Source organism: Alligator mississippiensis, chromosome 4 (assembly GCF_030867095.1).
Source record: "Alligator mississippiensis isolate rAllMis1 chromosome 4, rAllMis1, whole genome shotgun sequence".
Lineage (NCBI taxonomy): Eukaryota > Metazoa > Chordata > Crocodylia > Alligatoridae > Alligator > Alligator mississippiensis.
This window is the reverse complement of record NC_081827.1, coordinates 112,781,794-112,803,959: the sequence shown is the minus strand read 5'-3', so window position 1 is coordinate 112,803,959 and position 22,166 is coordinate 112,781,794. Positions and strand designations below refer to the sequence as shown.

Genomic DNA, 22,166 nt, shown 5'->3' with positions numbered 1-22,166 from the left:
CCCAAAGGACAAACAAAAAATTCCACCAGTCCTATTCTCAGGCTTTCTATAGCATATATCATCACAGTAATAAAAGTTGTGATAACAAAATTATACCTTTTGTTTCACCTGTACAAACTGTTGTCTTCAGCCTATGCTCTCAGTGATAACTACTACCTTCAACAAATTTGCTGTGATAATTTGGAACTTGGGAAACTATTGGGTTGATGGTGCACAAGTTGAATGAGAATCTTCATTTCACTTTTTCTTAGCAAAGTCTTCTTTGCACAGCTAACACAAAGAAAATGGTGTAACCTGCTCTCACATTTTTGTCACCAGCATGAGCAGATGTAATTACATATATATCAATACTTATAATTTGAATATGTAGTTGAATAAGAAATTGTCATTTTTTCATAGCCATGTTTCAGAACAGAAGTCTGCACTGTGAATGAAGAGGAAGAATACGCACCTGAAGAGCCAGTAATGTCCATGGCCTTGAGATTTCTACATTTGATGACTGTTAATGTCATTCTCCCAGCAGTGGGTAAATAACAAAGGGAAAACATGATTTCACCCAAATCTATGCTTTCCTGAAAAGAGGGGGAAAAAGGTGGTTAGGACTTTGTTATTCATTCCAACAGCTCAAACATCCAAAAATGTTATAAAAATTCTAAGTGTGACTAAAGGAACCTATTTTTGGAGATGTTCCAGCCTTAGATATTTGTAAAAAGATTATATAATACAAGTTTCTTCAATGGAGATTTATGCAAAACATGAAAAAACAGAAATGCAACAATATTTTAGTGACAGACTTTTGAGATTCTTGACTGCAGGTTCAACCCAAGGATAACCGCAGAACTCTTGAGCTTGATCGCAGCTGGCAGGACAGGGTGTTGGATTCACAGTCAAGTTCACAAGATGCTGCATTGTAAAATCTTTATATGCCACAAAAGAAAAATGCTAAATTCAGTTCTGGGTGGTACTCAACATTCTACCTTTCCAACCTATAAAAAAGTGGTGAGGTAGCAAGTCTAATGTGTATAGCCATATATTTCAGCCCTTTTCACAAAGGTATTAAAAACCTGAGTATGTGCACATGTGCATGAATGATTCCCTTTCACTTTGTAAGAGGATAGAAGAAGTCATTGTCTCTGTGAAACATGGTAATGGGAATTGCTTTACCATTCCATTTGTGGGTGTTCAACTGTGGAGATGGAAGGAAAGAAAGGAAATCAGCAATACAATGTATTGCTCATACCATCTCCCACATGCCTGGAAAGAAAATAGGGTTTAGGAAGTGCCATACTGTGCCAGATGGACTAAGGTCAAATGAAATGTCTTCTTCTGGAAGTTAAATATCACTACATAAATATATATATATATATATATATATATATATATATAGGAGGGACATAGGTAATTAATAGGACTAGGATTTAACATAGCAGTGGGGTAGAGCCAAAAAATATGACTTCTAAGAAGCAAAGTATACACGTGAAAAAAGAAGAAATAAATGTATGGGTTCTATTTCTCACTTCTGTCTAAAGCATTTTCCCTACTAAGCAAATAGATTTACCAGGTGGTCAGGTAGATAGAGTTATCGCCCAACCCTAGTAAGAACAAAGCCCTCTAAGGTCACATCCAGATGAGCAGAGGCATACGCTTGCAAGCAACACAAATACTAGTGGCACAAATTTGTGATGCTACTTTGTACTGCCATGTCCAGCTCCTCCCGGCTCCTGGCTAGGTTCCACGTCTATCAGGGAGGGCAGGCCAGTGTACAGAGTGCCTCAGTGTGGGGCTATCCGGCAGGCAGCCTCTGCACTGAGGCATCCTGCATGCCAGCCAGGTGGGGAGTGGCATGAGGAGATGGGCAGGTGGCCCTGGGCTGCCTGCTGCCTGGTCTCTGCATTTGTCCAGCTGCACTCTACCTTTGCATGTCTTGCCCTGCTTTTTTCATTGAGGCTTTTTTTGCTACCGGGAAATCCTGGTAGCAAATTTTGCCACCATGCTGCTGATTATCAGCGTGGCATGCAGTTTAACATGAACGGTGTGCCACAAACCACAAGTGTCTGTATGTATGGATATGGCCTGTTTAAAATCTTAAAGCTCAGAAATGTAAAACAGGAAGTTTGATATTAAAAATGAAAGCTCAGATTCTTAAAAGATATATAGGTGCCTAATGCCCACTGAAATAAAATGAGGTATATATCCACTCCAGTACTTATTGAAGCCAGTGGCTACTTAATCTTTATAAATGTTTGCTATTACATCAAGTTCCCTTAGCAGATAATTATGGAAAAGCAGCCATTGTCTTAGAGCTGAACTTTTTTTAATAATAAGCCAAATTATTAGGGGCCAGAGTAAAATCTTTCATTTTTGAGGTGTTGGTCACATAAGTAGCCTTATTGACGTCCACAGGTCTTAAAAAATGTTCTTAAATTTACTTTAGTGCTGTCTTGAATAAAAACAGATTTAACCACATATTTCAGTATGTTACTTAGTCTGAATTGAAAATTGTAGGTTTTGCAATAGTTTTACTTCTCTATCGTATCCATCATAGGTTCTTCAATTTTGCATGTCAGTTTATGGACAGTAATTTTACAGGGATTTTATTCTGAGAATCAATAGGCTGTTATGCATGCTCATATCCACAGCGGGCACTTTTCATCACTTGAAGGTTTCCAAGGATTTTGGAATGGATTTTATTCCATTTGATCCTCATCTGATGAACTTGGCTCACCAAGTTCTTCTCACAGCTCTTACCTTTTGACATATGAACAAATGTTCCTTTTTTCCTCACAGTTTTACTTACAGTCTGAAACACAGACTGAAATGGCATTGGGATCCCAGGTGTGGTAGTAACATGGATCTTTTTGGCTTTTTCAGGATATTTCTTTAAAAATCATAATTCAAGTCAGGCTAACATATTTTGCCTTTTTGATGTCTAATTGTTAGTTTGCTAGACTATCACTAGAATTATCTATACAGTAAAATAATAGCAATGCAAACATATGGAGATGTAAGTGACGTTATAATGCCAGAATGAGGACAATATAGTATTATAGTACAAGTTATGGTACACTAGAAGCAGACATATTGAGGCTAATTTTACTTTCCAAAGAGTAGCTGGTTTCAGTGGTTGCATGGACAAATAGAGATCCACTTGACTGTGGGTTAGAGCTTTGGGTGGGATTTTTCTGCTCTGAAAGTTACTGTTTTTTTCCTGAGGTGGTGGGTTGAGTGTAGCTGAGTGGAGAAGAGCTCAGTTTTAGTGAGATGGGTGTATCACATTGAACATACATGTAATATAAAAGACAAAATTATTTGGGTAGTAAGAGCTCTGGATAGGGTCAGCTATCAAGGAGGAATATCCATATACATTTATTCATATTACATATACATACATACATACAACAGAGCAAGCTCTGTGCCACTGTATTTTGGCCATTTATGTGCCCTCTAGTGATAGTTCTAATCACAGTAGTTTTTAGTATAGGAAAATTCCATTTAAAGGAAATTGGTTGTGTATGAAAAGCAAAATAACATCTCGTAGATTATGAGCAAGCCTCATTGTTTCTGTCCTTTTTTATGTGTCCTACATATGAGAACCACAATACAATGATAATTTTCTATACAAAAGAAATATAACAGGCTATTTTACAATATCAAATCAAGCTGCAGCTATTGTTTGGCCTGGGTTCCCTGTTACTGTGTCCCGTGTTACTCTTTGGCCTAAATAAATAAAAAGACCAAATTGAAAGGCACCATATTGTGAATCTCTCAATAAATTTAAATGGATAAAGCAAAGACCTATGAATTTCAGCCATAGGTAAAAACACACGGGAAACAAGGTACTGCAATAACAGCTTTCACAGCTTGAAATTTACCTTTAGTTTACATCATTTGTGCACTTCTAAGAAAGGAGTACAAGCCTGTTTGGGGCTATAGATGGTTGTACAAAAGGCCAAGAATAGGAAGACCATGTAAACTAATTTTTAAATAAATATTATTTTAAAAACTTTTTTCACCTCTGTGTAGAAGGAAAAAAGAGAAAAAAACAGTCTAGGGTATTAGTATTCAAATCACTTTAACATAAAAATGTTACGAAAAATGTGCCCCGGTAGTTATAGAATGCTTGACATCAAAGCAAATTTTGAAAGTTCAATATAATCAGAGAAAATGAGAAAAAAAATATTTTATGTTGTTTTCAGAAGAAAGGAAAAATGGCAGGCCATTTTTAATTTGGATACACTTTGGAATAGGCTTAACAAGTAAGATTCATGAATATGCTAGAGTCATATAAATGCTACTAGCACAAGTTGAACTTATGCTGAAAGAGGCTGCAATATTACTGTCAACTTCAGAAAATTGGACAAAAGTGTGTTAAGAATCACTAGATAAGTTCAAAGCAACAAGGATGTTTTCAACATTCAGCTGATTTATATGGATGCAGGATGTCACAAATGCCAGAAGACTTAGAACATTAGTAGAGAAAATATATGTATACTCAACAGAACAAAGAGGCAAAAGTTTATGAAAGGCTATATAGAAGAATCCAAAATAAACAAGTGGAAGAGTATAGAAGGACTGGCTGACATACAGAGCCATGAATTGTTAATTTCACAAAGGTTATGACATCAAAAGAACATCCAGAATAGAGGATTAATCATGGAACCAGAAACAAGAGCATTGGACCTCTGGGTACCTGAAAAACTATATGATGAAAGAACTATTAAAGAAAGAACTAGAGTTCAAGTCAATAACATTCACAGGTCAGATAGTACCTGTGATGTGAAGGTCAGACATGGCAGCAACTGGTGATATTTGAAAAGAAAAGTTCTCATTGAAGAGATCTGTAGACTCTTTGGAACTGTTTCAGTGCCCTTTTCATTATTTCCTACAATACTGAGCAAATTATCAAGGCTTCATAAATGATTAATGATGATGATGATGATGATGTAATTCCAGGCTTGAATCAGCTTTTTCTTTCCTTTATATTTCACATACTGATGATATATTGAAAATGACTTTGAAAACCTGTCATTCAAATGTTGTACACTCAACCAATACATTTGACTTCTTTGTGAAATATGCAGGTTGCCTTGTATATAAAGATAAAATACTGTTCCTAGCCAAACAATGCTGCATTACATATACTTCAAAAATAAAATAGAAGGAAAGCTGACAAGCTTAGAAAGCATGGATATGACACAAAAAGTAGGTTATTCAGAGTTAGTTTATTCCATTCCATAGTAACCTTATTTTGGTTGGACAAGAACAATGAGGAAATCCTGGCACTTATCCATCAGAAGAGAGCCAAGTTCTGCAGTTGGCAAAAATGAGAGGCTTACCACCGACTCAAAGCTGTAGTTCAGAGGAGGCTATGGGACATCAAGAACCAGTGGCGGCAAGCAATGGCCATGGAGATCCAGAGTTTTGCTAACCAGTATGAGATGAGAAGCTTCTTTCAAGCAATAAAAGCCATTCATGGGCCATATTCCAATGGCCCAACCACCTTGTGATCCCTTTTCAGGGATAATGTATCCATCGAGCAATGCTGGATGGAGCACTTCAAGACTCTACTTGACAGTGAATCTGAGGTCCAAGCTGCCACCATGAAGTCCATCCTTCAGTACCCAGTAATAGAACCTCTTGCTAATCCCCCATCCTTCAAGGAAGTCTGGTCTGCCATCACACAGACCAAGAATATGGATTAATGAGAAAGTTCCACCTGACTTAAAGAATGCCAACATTGTGACCATCTTCAAGAAAGGGGACAAGTTGGTGTGTGGGAATTACCAAGGCATTGCCCTCCTTTCCATTGCTGGGAAGATTCTTACTTACATCCTTCTGAATCACCTCCTCCCACTTGCTGAAGATGTTCTTTCAGAATCCCAGTGTGGCTTTAGATCATCTCAGGGAACCACAGACATGATTTTTGTTGTATGACAGATCCAGAAGTGTAGAGAGCACTGCTAGGAGCTGTTTATGGAATTCATTGACCTAACCAAGGTCTTTGATTCCATCAATTGCGAAGCCTTTATGGAAGGTGCTTGCTAGGTTTGGTTATCCACTGAAGTTCATCAGTGTCCTCAGGCTACTCCGTGATGGGCTGACCACCACAGTCCTTTGCAATGGATCCAAGACAGACCCATTTACCATCCATACTGGTGTCAAGCAGGGCTGTATCATTGCCCCAACCGTTGTTTCCATCTATCTTGCTGTGACTATGTTTCTCATTCGTGGCTGCCCACAGTTAGGGTTGAGTATCAAATGGATGGTCAGTTTTCCAACCTGCAGTGCCTTCACAGAAAAACAACATTTACCAGGACTGGCATTACTGACCTTCAGTACGCTGACAACTGAGTTATCTTTGTGCACACTGAGACTGATCTGCACTCCACCCTTGACCTTTTCTCAGGTGCCTATCACAGCCTGGAACTCTCCCTTAACATTGGGAAGACCAAAGTACTCCATCAGCCTGCCCCAGCACAAGTTGCCCTGCTTCCCCCACAAATTACCATTGGTGGAGAATCCGTAGAAAACATTAAGCATTTCCCATACCTTGGTAGCCACCTCTCCCAGTCAGTCAATTTTGATGTGGAAATCGAACATAGGATTTGCTGTGCTAGCGTAGCTTTTGGAAAACTGCTTCACCATGTCCATGCTGACTGAGATCTGCAGATAGACACTAAGATCTTGGCCTACAATGCAGTAGTTATCCCCATGCTTTTTTATGGGTGTGAGACGTGGGTGACATACCAAAGCCATCTTAAGCACCTGTAATGGTTCTATCAGCATTGGCTCAGAAACATCCTCCACATTACGTGGAAAGAGCATTGCATCAATGCCAGCATCCTCTCTGCAGCTCACATAACCAGCCTTGAGGCAAAGATCATGAAACATCAACTTGGCTGGGCTGGCCACTGTGTGAGGATGGCTGACACTCATTTCTTGAAGCAAGTCCTCTTCTCTCAACTTTGTCATGGTAAGACGACCTACACATGGAAGACACAGGAAGCACTACAAGGACACACTGAAACCATACTTTAAGAAGGGTGGCATCAACCCTACAAATTGGGAAGTGCTGGCTGGTAACAGGTTTCAATAATGCTGCACCATACATCAAGCCACAGCTCACTTTGAAGAGAACAGTCTCACTCAGGAAGCCAAGAAGTAGCAGAGGAAGGAAAGCACACAACATTCTGGCCAACAGTTGTGCCCCTCCCCGCTCCCGCCCCAAAGGTACCACTTGTCATATTGGTGGAAAAACTTTCAGAGCAAGGATTGGGTTCCTCAGCCACTTTAAAACTCACCAGTAACCTCCCGTCCTTCCCCTTCACACCCCGGCATGCATCATTTTCGTATCAAGGGATAGCCAATGATGATGAGTAACCTTAATTCATTCTAATTCATTCATTTCTATGGTGACTAAAACATCTGTCAGCCAGGAATAGTTCACAGTTGCTTGCAGATATGATTATAACTATTATAGTGATTTCACTCATGGGTGTGGAGCTCTTGTTTTGTTATGTGCACTGACTAGTTAGACTGCACTGAATGTGTTGCAGACTTACTTTTAATAAATTAAGCCCAAATAGACTGGTAAAGAGGGAATAATCTGTCTGGTCATTCCCAATATCAATAGGACAGAACCATGTCCTGGAGCAAAGTTCTACACCTTTCCATTATCTATACACACAACTTCTAGTACAGGTGAGCTGAATTCCTGAAGGAGAAGGAGCCTGGAGTGCCCTGAAGTGCACAAATATTAAAGAAGTAGAATCACTCTACCTGAGGGAAACACGTTGCATGTTGCACAGTGATAAAAATGAATTATTCAATGAACTTGAACATTTACTATTTCAAAATACCTTCTCTCCTCTGTGTTAGACATCTGTAATGTGTCTATGACTATAAGATCAGGGTGCCAAAAAAAAAAAAAAGAGTTCCATTGAGACAGTCCATAGACCCTGGAGAGCAATGCCACACAGTCTAGGGAAAAACCATCATGGAGATTGCCATCAGCTACTTGGAAGAAACTTGCCATCAGCTACTTTCTCATTTTAGTTTAGTTTTGGTTGTACTGTGTGCTGTTGGGGCTTTGCGTGTGCTTTGCGGAGAGTACACACAAAGTCAGTGAGCATAGAACGGTGGCTACCAATTCTTTTGCCCAATGTTTGGAACACCGTGAGATAATTATTTAGCCTAGTGAGTATAGGCTCATGCTTTTGGTGCAGGGAGTCCGAAGTCCCAAGGTGGACAGCACCATTTATGTGAACTCTGACTCAAGAGAGAGAAACACAAAGAATTTCAGTCCAAACACCATTACAGAAATATTTATTTACCTGTAACATTAATAATTAAGGTTGCCACAGATTATTTTAGGAGCAAAAATGTGTATTTAACTAAATAATTTTATAACTGCTACAGGATTTTTTTTAGTAATGCCAGTGAAATTTCCTGATTTTCATTAGTGTTGAGTGTTTTTCCTCCTCATAAATGAAACTGAGGTTGCAATTAACAACTAGCTTTACTGACAGATACTCATAATGATTCTCTCCCAAAGGCCTCCAATAATTTGTACAAACAAGCAGGAAACGTGGGCACAGCTGCACAAATACAAATACATTCATTTGATACTGTGTATCTTTTATGCTTTTATTTCCCTTTTGTGATCACAAACCATCATGAAGGACCAAGAGTGGGAACAGTGTAAGCACTACACCAGCTTCAGTTCATTTTTATTGCTCCCAGTTTACATGACTAGCTAATGCATTCCTGCTACAGTGATGCAAAAAAGAAATACAAAAATAGGAACAACAGAATTCAGGGAAAGGTATTGGGTACTTTTATTAATTCTGTTATATAATTAGAGGTTATGGACTATCCAATATTAAATTCTCATCCATACTGAGGGACCAAATCTGAGTGACGCTGATCATGCAAACTCAGTGGGGGTTGTGTGTGCTCACTGCATCTCATGACAGAGCCTTCAGGTCTTGACCCAGAGGCTAAGGAAATCACTTGAAAGGCCAGTTTTCTGGAGGATGGAGCCTTACCCCTGACCACTCCCCACCCTCAACTCACCTGCATGGGAAGCGTAGCAGCAGTTCTGCAGAAGCCCCTCACCCTCTTCTCACTCATAAGGCAGGTAATCAGTATATCTGGCCCTTAGGATTGTGGTTGCTGGATAAACCTTCATTCTTTCCCCTTCAGATACAAACTTGTGGATTTTTTCCATTTGTTCTCAATGGTTTCCATAGAAAGGTGCTCAATACACAATCAAAAAGTCAGTTTTAAAGTTGAAATCCCTCCAAATAGATTAGGGATCAAGCAGTGTTTGCTCCTTCTCTGATCAGTAATCCTAACTCAAATGGGGTAAAATGAAGCTGTAGCTAAATTTAAGTTTTATGCCTCAAGGACAACAGACTGCAATTAGAACTTGTTTAGTAATCTGCTTGATGACATGAGAACTAGGATACACTGCAGCTCATGTGCCAATAGCTTTGCAGGTTTTATAATGCAAATGGGGTGAAAAACAAACAGGAAGTAGGCATGTGAAGTGAGATGGTATTATTTTTACATAATTCTTTTTCCGACAGTAACTGCATTCTATCTTCATAGTCAGATGACGTACTTGAATTTTAGCTTTCTTTAACTCAGAGTTGTATCTCTACCTATTGTTCCCATGGCTATTTAGATATTACCAGGGCTCAGAATTTTAGGCCCTTTTATGGGCTTACTTCTCATTAATTGCTACTATCAAAACATAATATTCTGTCATAATAGTGTAGATCTCCTTGAAACACTGTTAAGAATTAAATGAATTACCTTCACATTATTAAAATTAAAACCAAGTGAATTAATCATTTAGGCTTTTATTTAATTTCTATTTAGTTACTCTACAGAACTTATTAAATATAATTTAAATGATGTGTTAAAGAATAGGTCGTAGATGAAAAGAAAAAAAACCTAATGCTGACAATACTTGTGTGCTGTGTTCTCCATGTCCATATCTAGATTTCTAATAAGCCAAATTGTACATCATCATTATCACCACATATTGGTTCAATTTCCAAATGAATGTAAATTAAGGTTTTTGTTAAATAATGGGCCATTTTTCAGAAGGATAAAAAGTTATTAGAAACACATGTATTCTATTCTTCTTCCTCAGTCAATATATTCTAGCAGTCACAATCAACTGACAGCAAACTACTGCCTTGAAAACCAAAATTATTTAGGTCTCTGAACTGCCACATTTCCTAACATATTACCTACCTCTGGGATTGTTCTATTAATTCAATATAATACTGGGAATAAGGTCCATAGATAGCCTAACATTACAGGAAAAGAAAAAATATTTTCTGTTTTTTGAAACATTTGGATGTTCTGATTTTCCACCAGAATGCTTTAATGATTTTTAATAGAGAGAATGAGTATGCACTCAAATATCTAACTGGGGATAAAATAAAGCAAGTATATTGACAGATAAAGATCATGGTAGGGTTAGGTAGACCTTAAAAGGAGAGGGAACTGGCATCCAAGAGCCAAACACAATTGCACTGATGGCATCTCCAGTTTTGTTGGGAAAATCAAAACAGCATTGCCTCATTTGTCAAATGTATCTAGCCATCACTAGTATCACTACCTTACTTAGATGCAAACAGGCATCTAGTCCACTTAATATAACCATATTTTCCATGTTTTTAATGCAGTAATTAATTGTTATTAGCAGTTATCTCTGGGAGCTTGTCAGCAATTGTGGAAAGAGCTGCATTATAAACATTGGCCAGATAAACCAACTAAATGCCAGTTGATGCTAAGGGCTAGTTCTAATGCAGTTCAGGTAACCTTCCTAAAACTTGGTTTAGAAAATTACATAGCATAATCACAACAACACAGAACAGTCAACAATGAACAGAATCCACCCCAGCCTTCAGCAAGCAGAGGGGTAGAAGAGGCAGCATTCTTTCCCCTGTATAATCCTTTCTGGTTAGTCCCTCATGAAAGAACTACCCTGAACATCCTGCTCAAGCCTTATCATCTCAAGACTGACCCTCTGTTTATCTCAAGACTGATCCTTCCAGTAGGAAGTCATGTGATACCTAGCCAGCTGACCTTTTTCCATCATGTACCTTGAAGACTTCAACTCCTAGAAATCCCTGGTGTTAAAAGACTATATCTCTATAACAAACATGATAGCTATATCTGCACTTACAGGCAAGTGTTCTGTTACATGCTTTGTATGTTGTTTTAAAGGCTTTTTTGTTCAAATCGCAAAGCATACATCACTCTGGCTGCATCCAATCCTAAAGAAACATGGCGTCATCTCCTAGTTAGCTGCTACTTAGACTTGTCTTAGTAATGCAGCTATTTTAGTATCCAAGATATAGTAAGTATTACAGTTGGCCCCAAAATTAATTGCCAAAATCTGTCATTTCCTCAAGCACTTCTCTCCTCCCAGAACTTCTTTCCTGACTTCTGTCTTACTCAAGTTGAAGTTGAGGAAACTGATTTTTGTCCATGAAAGCAACATCCAAAGTTGGGAACGATCGTGTTGTTTGGTGTATTTTGAGATGAGCATCAATAATGTATTATTGGCAGATTGGACTGACATCCAATTAAAAGAGGTGGCGGCACTGACTAAGATTCTCAGGAAACAACAGCAGATGTCCATTATGGCCTCTGGAATCTGATAAATATGAGTGCTGTTTGGTCTTAGGTTTATATAATTATAAGCATGTGGTCCAAGCAGCATTCGTATGTCCATTCTCTGTTCATAATGATGAAGACAGTTTCTAGAAGGATTTTCAGTGTCTGCTTCCTGCTCTAGTGTGTGACTGAGCTGGGTCAAGAGAACGCTAAATCTGATTATCTTTAAAAAAAAAAAAAATTAGCAGCTAAACACTCACTCGACACAGTAATACTTGGCACTAATCAGCAAAGTATTATCTTCAGTGTTGTTGGCAAACAACAGTCTCACATTGTTCTAAATACTGTGTTTATAAGGATGCATCTTTTGCATTATTACTATCTTCAGTTTCCTATGGGGAGATGTGACACAGAGATGTAAGTCTTTGTCACAGCAACACATGATCACATTCCATTAACACTTTGGGCAGTGGTTTTACTGGCAGAAATGTTTGAGGTTATAGGCCAACTTCAAGTGAATAACACACAATATTAATGGAGAATTAATAAATGTTTGGTTCTTTATTACTTTTAAAATTTAATATGAACCTAATCGGAAACAACGTGTGTCCCATTTGTCTAAACGGAACACATCAACACAGTTTAAAACTTAAATATTGAATGGTTGCAATCAATTTTTTATCATCAATCCATCAGAAAAAGGATTCTTTTTGAAAATTCCTAAATTTTTTTGAGCAATTCACCTATGATTCTTTTTGAGCTGACAACAGGCAGTTTGCAAACAAAAAGAGGCTAGTTTTACTGAATACACTATTCATTATGTATTATTCACTTATCTCTGATTTCATTAATTTGTACCAGAAAATATATTTTAGAATAATAAAACAGTATAGTGTACTTGGCCATATTTCAAAGGTATTTCAAGGTTGCATCTTAGTTTATCTTTACTTAAATCAATCAAACCGACAGAAGAAATTGATGGATTATTTATTGAGGACTTACTTTCCCAATGATATATAAGCAAATTTTTGGGAGATTAAGACTCTACATTCAGATATCTAAGACTTTTCTTTTCCACAAGAAATATTACAATGTGTTAATAATTATCAATTTACATTAAAAATTAAACCGCTTTAGCACTTACAATAGATACATGCTGTTTATTGTACAATATTTTCAGACCACAGAACAAGGAAACAATATGAAATGAAAAATAACGGAACAAAATACAAACAACAAAAAATGAATAGCAACAGTTGGAAAGTATAAGAATAAAAATGAGCATGTGGAAGCCAATCCTGCACTTCGCAAAATGGTTGCAACTTAATATCATAAGCAAAGGACACTCAATTGAACTGCAGTAATTAATAGATTTATAAATGTTAAGGCTAGACAAGACAATAGAGATCGTCTAGTCTGATCATTCTCATAATATACATCATAGAGTTTCACCTAGTAATTCCAGCACCAAAACAAAAATTCCCGGTTGAACTACAGCTTATCTTTTAGCGAGGCATCCAGCCTTGGTAACACTCTGATTGAATAAGAATATACTGCATTCATTTGCTAACTACCTCTCACTGTTAACATTTCACTTTATTGCTACTGTACATCTTTCTAGCTTCAGATTTCAGCCACTGGCTCTTTTTACAAGTTTACTTCCTAAATGAATGGGCCATTTACTGTCAAAAACTTCTGCACACGTAGGTAATCTTCTCATATTAGTTAGCGATAATTCTTACCCTTATGCACCTCCAAAACAGAACATGGATATTTGACGATGGGAGAAATGTAGGCAACTTCCTGGAGGGCTCCAGAACTCAAGGAGAGGGTCACCCTTCTGTACATGTTGCATTTTTGCATTAATCCTTTGGCCCAATCCTAGGACTATAACTTAAATACAGTATGTGACATTCTGGGCCTGAGTGACATGCTGCAAGAATATACATACCCATAGTTCAGAGATGATAAACTTGAGAAAACATACAAAGCAGTCCAAAACAGGGGGAACCTGGTGAGGGAAGTATATAAAAAAAACATAACTTCTCCCCCTCTGTTTAAAAATGACTTAGGCACCTAAAACAGGACATCAGCAAGCTTTATGTGCCTCAGTTCAACATTGCAATCTAACCCCCATCCCTGCTCAACAGCTGCCTAATTCTAGAGGCATCAGGACTTGCATCTAGCTGTGTCACTGGGCAGGAGTGAATACAAGATTCATAGGCCTAGAAGGAAATGAAGCAATAGGGAGCCTAAATTGGTAGCATAGTGGTTTGGGCATTCAGCTGAGAAGGGTAAGGCTTTGCTTCTACCTGTTCTCCAAGAACAGTGCATGAATTTTATACTGAAAAACATTGGATAAGATATAGAAATAAACCCTATAGCAGGGACCAGAACCCATGTCTCCCCAGTCTTAGCTGTGTGCCTACTTAGTTACTACACAACAGACTCGGTTTTCCTTTTGCTTCCTTCTGACATCATAAATCTTGCTCTCCTTTCTACACAATATCCCAGCCCTATCAGAAAGCAGCCTCCTCAATACCAGTTTAACCTACAGCGTGATGGCTAGGGCACTTGAGTGAAAAATATGGATTCGGAACCCTCAAAACGGTCTAAACCCATTCACTTTCTAGGTAAGCGATCTAACCACTGGATTATTATATAGAAGATAGGCAGTGCCACTTCCTCCAGTGCCACGGATGTAATTGCAAAACAGCTGCAACCACATTTTGTAAGGATCCAGAATATGCCTACCTAACTGAGGCCCTTGGAGTGCTTGGGGGCCACTTTGCCTACTTCTTGAATCTCAGTAACACTTAGCTGGACGTTGATACGTAGCCACTCAGGCTTGGGCTGTACTGGGCATGGTCATGTTGCTAGGAAATTTTCTAATAAAGGGTGAGTTAGGTCTTTTAAGGTCAGGGGCAGGGTTAGGCAGCCACTGATTACAATGTTTATGAATCACCATTTTGGATTTGAATGGACTTTAGATGGCTAAGTCCTTTTTTTTTAGGCATCTAAGTTGTTTTTTATCCCATGATCTTAGGACATAACTCCCCAGTTCTCCACTACTTCAGCATTATGTAACTCTGTGCAGGATTGGCTCCTCAGTCTCACCATTCCTGAACTGTAAAAAAATGAAATAATTAGAACTAACCTGAATATAACCTATGTAAAATAGCTAAAATAACCTCCACAAACAAGTTTCTGGTAGCACATTTTAACATGCATATACTAAAAGGACATATTATAGCCTATCATCATTTGTCAGTAAAACATTTCAAGTGACTAGAAAAACACTGTAATAATACAAGGATTAAAAGGGCCTGCAACAGCCTGATGAAATAATATATAGCTGAAAATTACTTTATTTTTAATATGTTTATGGGTCACAGTTTACAAAATTTTTCAGTCAGGAGAGAGGTTATTCATAGAAGTGCAACAGTGTACTTGAAGCTATATTTGTTGAATGCCTAAAGCTCATGACAGTTTTCCTAAATGGCAAGTTTTTGATTTGAAGTTGCAAAACAGTGGTTCATTAACTCCAAACAGGATATTATCACAGTAAACTAAGCACTGTAATTGGGCATTTTTTCCTGCAGTTTGGGAGAGATTTGTATTAGCTACAGCAGCTGAGAATGGAATAGTTTTCAACCAGATGTGTATTAGCATGTCTCCCAGTAGCATAATTTGGTTGGTATTCTAGTCTGTTGAGAACATGGTGTTGGACTAGTTGAGGAATTATAGAAGGCAGAAATCAGTCGATGGTAAAAGGTTAAGTGAACATTTAAATTTAAGGTACCACTGAATATTTAAAAACAGCAAAACAACAACAAAACTCCAAAACTTAATGCTATATAGTAATTTAATCAAAATAACCCCCCAAAACTAAGGCTATGCAATGCTTAGTGTTAATGATGAGCACAAAATTGCTATGTCTCAATGAAATCAAAGCATATTAAAATTGTTTTGTTACTGGATTAGGGCCTGTGCCAAAGTGACTGTAATCTTTTAAGCAAGAAGGATAATTGGGAACTTACAGGGATGTCAATATTGTATCTCAGTTGTGATTCCAATCAGAGTGTAAGCGTATGTGTCCATGGCTCAATCCAGCAGGATGTAGGGATACCAGAGCTCCAGAAGTGTGTGGTGATCTCGCAGGTGAGTGCAGTGATCCATTAACATAGTTTTACTTGTTCTAGGACCTGAGCTAGTATTTCTGTACAGATCTTCATTGTACTGTATAGATATATGAGCTCACTGAGTACTAGCTCGCATATCTAGAATGTGCTCCATTTGTTGTAAGGACATACCATAAAAGACCATTTAAACCCCATTTGCCCATGACATGATACATGTTTCTTAGTTCTGCATTAACAAGCTGAAATACAAAGTCCAGTGAAGATAAGTAGAAAAAAGATTGGACTTATTCATATACTGTACTATAGTCGGGTATTTTCTCTGCTTTATCTAATTACGATAATCTGCTTGTAAAATCAGCAGTAGTATGGGTTCCAAATGACCTACTGTATTAGATTTTACTAGCAGAAGGAGGCAGCTGAGGGACAGCTATTTGTTTTTGGTTTTTTAAAATATTGAATAACTGCCTGAACCATTACATGTATGATATTTAACCACGGTATTAATAGAAGTACATTAGCAAGGTAACATTATTTTCTTATATTATGTACTTATATGACTCTCATTACTATAGCACCTGATTACTGCACAGTCTTTAATGCATCACAGAACCCCACCCAAAGAGAGACTTTTTATTCTGATTTCAGAAACAGAAATAAGTTAGTTGCCCAAGGTCACACTGGAAATTGTGACAAAACAAGGACTTGAATGCAGCTCTCAAGTCCAAGACTTACACCAGAACCATAGGACAATCCTTCCTGTCTCCAAGAGGCCATGTTTCATGGATTTGCCAGGCCAGGGAAATATTTGGTAAAACCTCTAGTCTGGATCAACTTAGATATGCCTGTATCCCTCTTACATTTACACTGCTCATCTGTGTCCAGAAGCTAGCCCTACCTTCCATAGTATCAGTCAATACCCCAGACTATCACTTAAGATAGACATATTATTGTCCTGAGAATGAGAAGGAAGGCTAATTTTTCTCATTGGTTTTAGAGGGAGAAAGAAGAAAAATAGCTGCCTGTCTACATTAGGGAAGTGACATGGTTACTGTGGCCTGTGGTTTGTGACTCAGCTCTCAACCCTCAAAGAGAATTAATGGAGCTCACAACAACTGGTTAATATCCTAGCTCCCTGAATAGACTTTGAGTCAAGCTGCTCATTTTGTTTAGGAGGAAAAACAATTAAATTGCATTTCAGTGAGTTTGTTTTTATTTTTAATTTTTACTTCTACTGGTTAATGTGCAGAAGATGGAACAACAGAACAATCCATCCTAAACTTGTAAAATTAATTAACATTTGAAAAACTCTGTAAGATCCTTGAATGAAAGGTACAAAGCATTATCATCACAAAACAGAATAACCTTAAAAATGAGTTTCTTGAAGCAAAACAACATGAAAAAGGGACTAATTAGATGATTCAACACAATTTCATATTCAGTCAAGAGAAATGTTAATATCACTTATGCATCTTTATATGTCTATGCAATATAGTAATCAGGATTGATGTCAGGCAGGACAGTCATGATACTGAGGTCAGTTGTTTAAGCATGTGAATGAGAGGTACCTCTGATAGTGGTTCTTTGCTTTTGCACTGCTCTGTATCCAACTAAGTACAGCAGCAACAGGAAGTTGAGACACTAGGCTGTGCAATCAGCTGTTATAGCTGTAGTGGACAGGAGGCTCCAGGCAGTGTGAAAAGAACCAAAGGCTATGAGTAGACTCTGACTGTGGTGGACCCAGGCCAGGAGGCAAAACATAGGGCAGATAGGAAATGGTGAAAAATGACGGCATAGAGGCCACAAATGAGGCAATCAGTGGCAAAGGTGAAGGAAGTGAAAGAGAGAAGAACCAGAAAGTAAAGAGACTAGATTAAAACAAAAGGAAGGCAAAAAGAGGGCAAAGAGAAAGAGTGGGAAACATTGACTAGGAGAAGTGAGGCAATGGGATCAGTGTAATAGAAGAAAGAGAAAAATACTAAGTAGGAATGGACCTAGTAAGAGGGTGAGTCCCTCTCACTTGGGGTATGCTACAAGGGATAGTATATTGCACCCACTTCTTACCCAGTCTCCCAGACAACATAAATATTGTCTGTGATACTAACAATAGACCTGCTCATACTGAAAAGCATGGACATAACATATGGCTTGGAGTAATATAATACTCCAGTTGCTTATGAATGGCATAGCAGACAAAACTCTTTTTTTAAAAAACTGTCTTATTCTGACTGGGAAAGATTAATTTGGCTTTCTGGGTTAGGAAGAAAACACCTGGCAGGGAGCCTGCTGTAGTTGTAGCAGAACATCACCATTTGGTAATGTTTGTTGGTGACTTATGCAGGCCACAATCTGCTTTTTCTTACTTGAAACAATAATCCAGTTCTCTCAGTTTCCAAATTTTCTCCACATGTCTTACTGCTCTCTACCCATATCAATCAGCCCCTACTGGACTATCAAAGCATAAACTGATGCTTCATATAAGGTCCCCTAATCTAAGGCAGCTGTTAGAGACCATTTTAGGCACCAGGATACCTTATCCTCCATCGTTTCTTTGATGTAGAGTCCAACAAATGAAAGAGTGTGAAAAGGAGCATAGTGGTCCTGGCTTTAAAGGACAAAGTGTTTACCTAATAGGAAAACTGTTAGCAAACAATAAAAATTGTTGTGAAACAGTGACTCTTTTGGATGTATGATTTAATTAATAAGCCTAATTTACATTTGTATCATTTGCCATAAGCATACCTCGTATGTTCCAAGAAGAGGGCCTTTATTTAACTAAATTTCATAGCTTTATACGCATCTTATCCTCCATGCTCAAAAGGAAAATGCTATCAAGTGTTTTTACCCAGGATGCGATGATAAACAATATAAACTCTCCATACAGTATAAAGCAGAAATGAAAATATCATCAGTTTAACACTTTTGGGACATATTACTTACTGTGGTGGCACAGTGGATGTCTTTCCATACAGTTGCTTCCCTGGAGAGATCAGAGACTTCAAAAAGGTTATCAAGAATAACTTCCCCAATCATGTCATGTCTAGAAAATCTGTCAAAATCATATACACTGAAATGCAGTTTCCTGTTGCTGAGTTGATCATAGGCTACAGGAAACTGAAAGATTTCATCAAAGACAGGATTTAAAGTCTTTCTGTGAACCCGTGTCTGAAACTTCTTTTTCCTATCTGGAAGAAGGTAAATCTTAACGTAGGGGTCTGATGTTCCTGTGAAGTCTTTAGCAGGCAGATCTAAGGCTTTGATAATTGTAACAACAAGAAGTTCATTTTCATAATCATACCGGAGAGTAAAGTTAAGCTTTCCACAGGTTTTCACATCTTCTTTCTGGCCATCTGAATCAACAGATTTCTGTTTATAGAGTTCTGGTTTTATTCGCCCAATGCTGGTTGTTGTCTCTCCCCTTTGCAAAATCGGATCGGTCCCCATGTTAAAATCAACACTGGAAACTTGCATCTGCCTTGGCAAGTGCCTCCTGAAAGAATTGTGCCTGCACACACATATACACACATGCACACACACACACACACACACACACATACACACACAGAATTAACTTGGGTTATCTCCATGAAATGTCTGGATTGTACCCAACCATTTTGCAAAGTTTACATTGAAAAAGCTTAGGGGTTGGGTTTTTTTCCCATAAGCAGTAAAACAGACTTGAGATAAAAATATCATTAACTGCACACAATAAAATTTTGAAATTTAAATCTTTAACCCATTTTTTTTTTTTGCAATACACATATCCACATGCCTTATTTTGAAGAAACTGCAGTAGACATTTTGGTAGTCAGCATGAAACAACTCAAATGAGGCTAATGTAATGAGGCTAAAAGGCCATTGTCAATTAATACCACTTCTGTCATAGAATGTGTCATGGCATCTTTAATAATCACAAGTGGCCAGGATGTCAGTTTTCCATCAAATCATATAGACAGTGACTTTGGCATCACCCCTGCAGTGTGATTAGAGTGTTACTTGACAGCAAAGAGTACTACCTAAAAATCTCTATCAACCCTTCCTCTCGCTCTTGGGTGTTCTCTATCCCAGTATTTACCAATCTCAAGTTTTTGAGACCTAGAAAGACCGTAAGTTGACATGCCTACAGGTTTTGAGCACAGCACTTTACTATTATAGGTCCCAGTTCTTCAGATGTTTTAAGTCTCTACTGGACTGATAGCACAGCTGATTTCTTCACTAGTGCTTTTAACAATTAATTCTAGCTTTTTTAAATTTTAAAGTGTTATTAGACATTGCTCATTTTTGTCTGTGTCAACATTCACATAAAGCTACCAAAATAACGTATTTTATTAACATAAAATAAAACAATTTGAACTTTACTATAATTAAAAATATAGAGAGTGCTCTTAACATGTAATACCTTTTGATTAAAATAACATTAATGGGAACTTTGTCAAGAAAAGTACAGCATCAGCAATGTAAGTGTTTTATTGTAGTACAATGATGAGAGTTAAAACACTGGGTGCATCTACACATGCAATTAACACATAGAAATAAACTCCTGTGCAGTTTGTGCTGGGGTCAGCTGCTCCTGGGCACAACATCTGCATGTGCACCTGGGACCCAGCAGTTAGAACCAGGGCAGAGCAGCCCCAGGCTGGCAGAGGCCTGGGGAGTCAGCCCTGGGCTCTGGGTAGTGGCGTCAGGGGACAGAAGGGCTGGCTGGGGCATGAGGGTGCTACAGTGCAGGGCTAGGTGGCAGGCAGTCTCCATGCTGTAGCACCCTCATGCTCCAGCCAGCTGCTGTCACCAACTACATGTGCATTGTGGCTGCATAAATTACTCCGCCATAGGCGAGTACTGTCCTGGACAGTATTATCCTATGGCAGAGTTAATTAATTTACTGTGCCCTAATATTGAATATGGGCTGACATGTAGACAGTGATGCTTTAATGCAGAGTTAATTAGTCAAATTAGCATAACCAAATACTAAATAACTGTGCAGTAACTGGTGTTACTACGCAGTAGCATCCCCGCATGTTTTTTTTCTGACACTACTGTGCAGTAGCAATGAGCTACTATGCAGTAGCTTTGCATCATGGTTAGTGCCCCCCAACGCTACTGCGTAGTAGCTATGAGCTAGTGCACAGTAGTTTATTGCTACTGCACAGTAACGTCTCATGTAGACATGGCCACAGTGATCTAAATGTCCAGGTTATATTTTTGCCATCTAAGATTTACCACTTTTATAAGCTATATTATAACAAACTCATTGCTTACTCCTGTGAGTGTTTATACTTATGTGTCTTACAAAAATTACCTGCCCAAACTTCCTCTTATTATTTTTCCATTAGTTCCTTATTAACACCATATACAGACTTGCATTTTTGTTCAGTTGCCCAATAGGGCAGTGGATTGAAATCAAGAGGTATTTCAGCTCCTTGATATACAAAATATTTCATTGAGAAACTATAATGCCCTATTGTGTGGATACGACTTTTATTTATGCTGCAAAATTCACAGATCACCAAACTATTCAGAATTATCAAGGCCATACTGCACTGAGGAGGGATTCTGCAGGCATAATAATGGGCAAGAATGTTTTTCTCTGTAGCTACTCTAGTGCTGTTTTGTGCATGGAACAATATCCTTATAACACACCCAGAGAAAGAGCATCCATAGTTTAGATTGGATGTAGTTACAGGAAATCCAGATGTTTCTAATCTGAAGCTGAGATAAAGAAGGCACATCACTGGCAGCATACATTTTATTTTTTAAGACATATAAATTGAACTCTAATAAAGTTTTAAAATACTTTCAATTGGTATGTCTACATGGCAGCCACACTACATACCTAGAATTGTAATCTGGAGGCTCCCAAAGTTTAGATATAATGGCTATAATGGCCTCAAATCTTCCCATCACAAGGAAGAAAATCTGACTATGTGAGGGAAACAGTGTAAGTGCTTATTAACCAAAGCAAACAAACTGGGTCCCATGGATTTTACCCCCTTCTTGTTAACAATGTGAAATAGCACTTGTAAAAAAAATCTTGTTAAAAAAAATCAGAAATGTGATATTCAGTCACCCGTTTCCTCTTAAAATTTCAAAGTTTATAGTATATAGCAGGCTCCAGTGAAATTAGTCATTCTTTCTGAGTGTTACTGAATAAAACAGTGCAGCTGCAGGGTTGCCCTCAGTGGGAACCAGTAGCATGTCTGCTCTACTAAGCCAATGCCCTAATTATATGGGACCTAGTGAGTGTTCTGAGTCATAACATTTCAACAAGAGAGCTAATTGTTCTGTTAATTAGTAAGATGCTTCATTGCTGTCATGGCAACACATTTACCTTCCTTTGTTCTGCATTAACAAAGGATTTGATGACTGTTATACTAAAGTACAAAGATG

At 38.1% G+C, this 22,166-nt stretch overlaps 1 protein-coding gene across 1 annotated transcript in view; it reads right to left on the bottom strand.

Moving 5' to 3' along the window:
* Positions 1-22,166, bottom strand: part of SYT10 (synaptotagmin 10) — a 61,045-nt gene that overhangs the window by 5,621 nt on the left and 33,258 nt on the right. The window contains exons 3-4 of the mRNA XM_006273627.3: positions 18,720-19,284; positions 452-572 (exon numbers count right to left, since the gene is read on the bottom strand). Coding sequence (XP_006273689.1) covers positions 452-572; positions 18,720-19,284 — 686 coding nt within the window. The remainder of the gene's footprint in view (positions 1-451; positions 573-18,719; positions 19,285-22,166) is intronic.